General features: G+C 37.8%; 1 protein-coding gene across 1 annotated transcript; it reads left to right on the top strand.

Annotated features, from left to right (window-relative positions):
* The first annotated feature begins 464 nt into the window (after window positions 1–464).
* On the top strand, window positions 465–5,688 carry LOC113699122 (protein SUPPRESSOR OF GENE SILENCING 3). Its single transcript, XM_027219240.2, has 6 exons — window positions 465–654; window positions 1,714–2,769; window positions 3,076–3,370; window positions 3,515–3,759; window positions 5,017–5,177; window positions 5,286–5,688. Exons 2-6 carry the CDS (start codon window positions 1,729–1,731, stop codon window positions 5,533–5,535), a joined length of 1,992 nt encoding a protein of 663 aa, XP_027075041.2. The 5' UTR covers window positions 465–654; window positions 1,714–1,728; the 3' UTR covers window positions 5,536–5,688.
* Window positions 5,689–5,888: the final 200 nt, after the last annotated feature.

Below are 5,888 nucleotides of genomic sequence, written 5' to 3'. Positions count from 1 at the left end.
ATTGTTAAAAAGCTCAAGAGAGGGTTCTGAAATTATCTAAAAAAAAATTCAACTTTGGGGGAGGTCTGAGACTTGAGATGCTGTACCAAATAGGACTAGAAATCCAGGCCTCGTTTGACAAATGAATTTTTTAGATGTTTTTCTAAAATTTTACTATAGTTTACCGTAGAAATTTTTTAAAAAATTTTTGAAAACTGTGTTTTTTTTTTTATCTTTTGAAGCATATAGTTTAAAATTTTTAAAATTTTTTTGAAATTACTGTTTATAAAGTTTTTTAAAAATTTGTAACAAATAAACTTAACAAAAAATTCAAGTACCAAACGGACCAGTTGGGCAAAAATAAAAAAGGCAAATTGAATACAAGCTTTCAAGTCCGAAACAGTAGTACTATAGCTAAAGACTATTTACTGACTACCGCGTCTCGTCAAGGGAATGCCTTCCTTGGTCTCCCTCGTAGACTGAGAGTACTAAGAAAGTGTCCTTTTAGTTGGGGTTTGGGTTTGGCTTCCCCTTCACGCCAATTTTTACACACACAACACACTCTCCTCACTCCCACTCTCTCTCATTTATTCTTCCTGACGACCTGTAATCGCCGGCGACATTCTCCGTCCGGCCACCGGTTACCGTTGTCTCACATTTTACTCTCCTTCTCAGGTACCTCGTTCTTATTCTCTCCACTTTTATTTGAGTTTTGTTTTTGTCAAAAAAGAAAACGAAAAGAAGAAGAATGAAAAAACCCTGGGAGCCCTTTCATCTGCTTGTCATAAGTTTATCATCGGTGATTTTGTTTCTCTTTTTCTCAACTGATTCAAATTCTGATTGTTTTCCATTACAGATAGAAGTATATACGTTGTGTATTTTTCCCTTTTTTGGTAATCGCTTTTTCCTCTCTTCATTTTCGCAAATTGTTGATTTTTTTAAAATGATTTTGCGGGAAAATGGAAATGTCTACATGATTGTCTAATCGGTGAGTTATTCCTCTCTAGATGTGTGATGGAGTTTACTAGTACCTAATCCCTGCATGCGTTTGTCTTTTTCTTTGCAGTTTTGCCTTAATTTTTGTTTGTTCTAGAAGAAGGTTTTGAAGCCTTTTATTTTTAATCTTATTTTTGTGCAATTGTCTATTCTTGTTTTCCCCAAAGAACCTTATATCTCTTTAGGTTCAGTGTTTTAGTGTTGTATGTTGTATTTATGTTGCATAGATCTCTGATTGTGTGTTTATTGTATGATTCTTATTTATTGTTGGTGAAATTGCGTTATACTCTGGACTTGCGCATATGAATTTCATCAGATTGCATGCTAGAGATGACTGATTGGTTTGCCATCATTTAAATCCTGTTAGAATATGACGGAAAACAAGATAAACAAGCAACACAATAGGTCTAGTCTGTATATGTCTGAAAACTTACTGTCAGTATGCTAGAGATGGCTTATTGGATGTAATGGCAAATGTAAAAGTAACGACACGAGATTTGTGGTTGCTACAACTAGTAAAGTCAATGTCTTATGTTTTAGTGTATTTCCTGCGTCAGTGATATATTATGAAATACTGCAAATTGCTTGACGTTTTATTGGCTTGCAATTTAATCCTCTTCTACTAGTTTGGTTATGCAAGCCATGAGGCTATTGTTTTTCTAGCTTCTCTCTGTAGCTGTTGCTTTCCTTGTTCTAATGCTCTTTTTCTTTTTCTTTTTTTAAATTAAATCTGTTCAGTGATTTTGATCAAAGATGAGTTCGCGGAAGGTGGGTGGGAGGCCTTCTAGCGGTGGGCCTGTTAGTTCATCACCTAAAGGGAAAAATACATCTGAGGCCCTCAACCACGAGATTGAGCAGTTGAGTCATGATGTTAATGATGTTAGCTTGGATAGTGCTCAAGATGATGGTTGGGAGGTTTATACGAAGAAGTCCAAGAACAAGGCTGGAAGCAGTGCTCCCAAGCAGTGGGCTTCACAAAATTCAAATCCTAGAGCATGGGGTCATTCTGATGTTGTTCAGAAGTTAGGTATGCGAAGCAGTGGTGGATCAGGAAGGGGTGCTGGAAATAATTGGCCAACCTTGCCAGCTGATTCTCGGAGACCTGCTAGAGGAAATGGTAAACCCCAGTCTTTCAATCAAACTTCTGATGGTAACCAAGTGACATCAGCTCCTGCTGTTCCTCCACCTCTAAAGCATGGCTGGAACTGGTCTGCTAGAACAGGATCTACTCAACCCTTGGAAGAGGGTTCTGAGAAGAATCTAAACGTGCAGAATCCTGATCTTGTTGGCAAAGAGAATGCTAAAACAAGTGAGGTGGTTGATGATGATGATTATTATGAATCAGATACGGCTGATGAATATGATGACGATATTTTAAGTGATGATTTTGATTCAGACACTAGTGTAAAGAGTCATGATGCACGTAAGAAAAACCGCTGGTTTAATGAACTTTTTGAATGTATGGATAGTTTGACTGTTGAGCAGATTAATGACACAGAGAGACAATGGCATTGCCCTGCTTGCAAAGGTGGTCCTGGAGCCATTGACTGGTTTCGAGGCTTGCAGCCCCTTATTGCTCATGCAAAGACAAAAGGAGCAACAAGGGTGAAGCTTCACAGGGAGCTTGCTCAACTTCTGGAGGAGGAACTGCACAGGCGGGGAACTTCAGCTGTCCCTGCAGGGGAAATGTTTGGGAAGTGGGAAGGTTTGGATGAAAGGACAGAGAAGGAAATTGTGTGGCCGCCAATGGTGGTCATTATGAACACAAGGCACGAGAAAGATGAAAATGACAAGGTACATGGTTTCAGGATCCATTTTTGCTTGTTCTAGTTGGTTTAAGATGGCATAAAAAGTGAGTTCTAGAATAGCTATGTTAAAAAATTGAAATGTATTTTTCATGTAAAAGTCTTCTCAGGTTGAAGCTGTTCAAAGAATTCATTGTTGAAGATAAAGCTAAAAGAAATGCTTAAATTATTAGCTTATTTTTTTAGCAATTGGGACACTTGAGTGACTAATGATGAATTATGACTACTGATAAATTATGCAAGTGTTAGTTATTAATGGTTTTAGATCTGTTCTTTCTTTTTGTTTTCCTTGTAGTGGATGGGCATGGGAAATCAAGAGCTGCTTGACTATTTCAGCTCTTATGCTGCCGTTAAGGCCCGGCATTCATATGGTCCACAAGGCCATCGGGGAATGAGCCTTTTGATTTTTGAGGCGTCAGCAGTGGGATATTTGGAGGCTGAGCGACTGAGCAAGCATTTTGAGGACAACGGAAGAGACCGGGACTCTTGGGAGCGCAAAAGGGTGCCATTTTATCCTGGTGGAAAGCGTCAACTCTATGGGTTCATGGCAGAGAAGAGGGACCTTGACAACTTTAACTATCATTGTCAAGGTACTTGTGCTTCTGGTAGCTTTTTTTTTTTTTCAAGAGAGATATGTGTTTGTGTGTGTGTGTGTCTCTCTCTCTCTCTCTCTCTCTATATATATATATATATATATATGTCACTTGGAGTTTGATCAATCTTCTATTCTACAGGGAAATCAAAACTGAAATTTGAGGTTAGATCCTATCAAGAAATGGTTGTCAGACAACTCAAACAGATGAGTGAAGATAACCAGCAGTTGTTATGGTTCAAGAACAGAGTGGCAAAAGAACAAAGACACTCAAAAGCTCTTGAAGCATCTTTTGGTTTGGTCAGTGAAAAGTTGAGGAAGATGCAAGAAGAGAACCGTATTGTGAGGTTGAGAACGAAAAAGCATCATGAGCAAAATAAGGAAGAGGTATGGTTTGAACTGTGTCTTGCAATTAGTTAGTTACTCTGGGCTAGTTGATTGTTCTGATAATAAGTCATTGGTTTATTTTAAAGTTCATTGTCTATTTGGTTCCTAACCTTTTGTAACCAGTATATATGTACATGATATCAAAATTTTAGCCTTGATGTTCTTGTTGCTGTCATATTAAGGCCTTTAGCAGCATAGTGCATGCCACATGCATGCATGAATTCCATTCCTACCTTCATACAGCAAATGATTGTTATATGCTCTCTTCTTTGTTGTCATTTATGTGTCAACTAGTTAAGCAGCTGCTATTGCTTCCAGAGTTAAATTCTCCTTGTTACATCTGTTTGATATTGTTGAATTTATAATTGATGTATCTTTGATGTGGGTTCATGTTTGTTTGCATGCATTACAAAAATTGATTTTGTTGAATTGATGTTGACACTCCTGGCTGATCTTTTCTGCCGAAAATTGATTAACTTGGCTTGCTGACATTAGTTGTGATTCTTTTCCTTTGCCTGCAAATCATTTTGACTAAAATTTTCCAGATATATTCACTGGTTGTTACTCCCAGGAATTTAAAATATGCTAAAAGATCTAATTCCTTTTTTGCACATCTATGGAAATGATCGACTAATTAGGTCTGAATTTCTCTCTTTTATCTTATTTTCCATGGTTTTCTTGGGGAATGTGGCTGAAGAAAAAGTTGACTCCCCTGAATTGTTGTACTAGCCCATCTCTTATTCTTCCTCAGCACTTCTAAACATCTGCTGTGGACAATGCTTGCAAAACTGATCTAATATTTTTGCTTTAACTGAGTCCTCGGGTATTAAAATTGGCCTTCCACCATCCAAAAACTGAAGAAAGGAAACTTCATAGAAAGCTTTTTACTTAATTAATAGTTTAAATCAGCTTGTTATTAAGACCATGAAACGAAAATATGCCCTTAAGCAATAACCTGTAGGACAAGGACAATTGATGATCAGTATGCTCGTACCATTCCCTTCCTGATTTATGTAGTTGGACAATTTGAAACCATAAATTTGATTTTCCAGGTGTAATTCAAAACAATTGCAGTGACTATGTATGATAGATTGTTTTGTATGACTGATGACTGATTGAATTTGCTTGGCCAAAAGTACAATCAGTCTGTTCAGACTGATTGTGTTTTAGTACGCTTGACAGTTCATCAACAAACGACTCAGGTTCATCTGTTCATTAAGGTGACCACATCATTGTTTTTTGCTTCTAAATTTTCAGATGGATTATCAAGAGCAATTTTTCAAGGAACAGATCAAGGTGATATATGAAGCAAGGGATGCAAAGGAGGATGATTTTGAGAAGATTCAACAGGAGCAGCGTGAAAAAATCACTCAACAGTCTCATGCAAATCCTTCTTCAGCAGAGGATCCTCGTGTCCTGTAATGTGCTTTTGCCTGACTCCATAACACAAGCATCTTCTCAGCAATACGTTGTGTGTGTGTCTGTGTTTTTGCTCTAATTAATTGATCTTGAATTTATGAACATAGGGCTGAGGCAATTGCAAAGTCTATCAAGCTTCAGGACAAAGAAATGGAAGAATTTGTTTCTCAGAGAGAGAAGCTGATGAAATCTCATGAAGAAAGGATGTCAGAGATGAAAAGCAGGCATTTGCAGGAAGAGTTAGCATTGAAGCGTAGACACTGGGAGGAAGAGGTTGCAGTTGAGGAGGAGTTTAACATTGAAGAGAGTAAGCTGATGGAGAAGTACATGCCAGCAGAACTCAGAGCTGGTCAATAGTGAAAGCAGTTGCTGATCGTGAACGTTGTGTTGATACTCAATTAACTGGTGTTAAATAGCTGAGACGTTCAGGATGTTGCTTTAGCTTTGTTTTGGGTTCGGCGATGATTTAAACACGGGAAAATGCTAAGCTGGAACCTTTTCTTTGGCGAATTTCAGCTTTGTGCAGCAGCGTCCTTATTTTGATTATCTTTGCGATGTCGAACTTCAGTTCTCCTATTTTTCAACTTTCATAGTGTCGGAACTTGATGACAGTGTTGTCTTTTGCTACCACCTGACAGTATTGTTGCCTCGAGAACTACTGGGAAAAAGAAAATTTGGAAACTTTGGAAAAAAATGTCAACATTGCTGCA

This window comes from Coffea arabica, chromosome 7c (genome assembly GCF_036785885.1).
Source record: "Coffea arabica cultivar ET-39 chromosome 7c, Coffea Arabica ET-39 HiFi, whole genome shotgun sequence".
Taxonomy (NCBI): domain Eukaryota; kingdom Viridiplantae; phylum Streptophyta; class Magnoliopsida; order Gentianales; family Rubiaceae; genus Coffea; species Coffea arabica.
Note: the sequence above shows the minus strand (reverse complement) of the source record. Positions and strands in the feature narration are given on the sequence as shown.

Coding starts and splice junctions, on each gene's coding strand:
- LOC113699122 (XM_027219240.2), top strand. CDS start 1,729: ATGAGTTCGCGGAAGGTGGGTGGGAGGCCTTCTAGCGGTGGGCCTGTT. Junction 3,371..3,514: donor CTTTAACTATCATTGTCAAG/GTACTTGTGCTT, acceptor TCTATTCTACAG/GGAAATCAAAACTGAAATTT. Junction 5,178..5,285: donor GCAGAGGATCCTCGTGTCCT/GTAATGTGCTTT, acceptor TTATGAACATAG/GGCTGAGGCAATTGCAAAGT.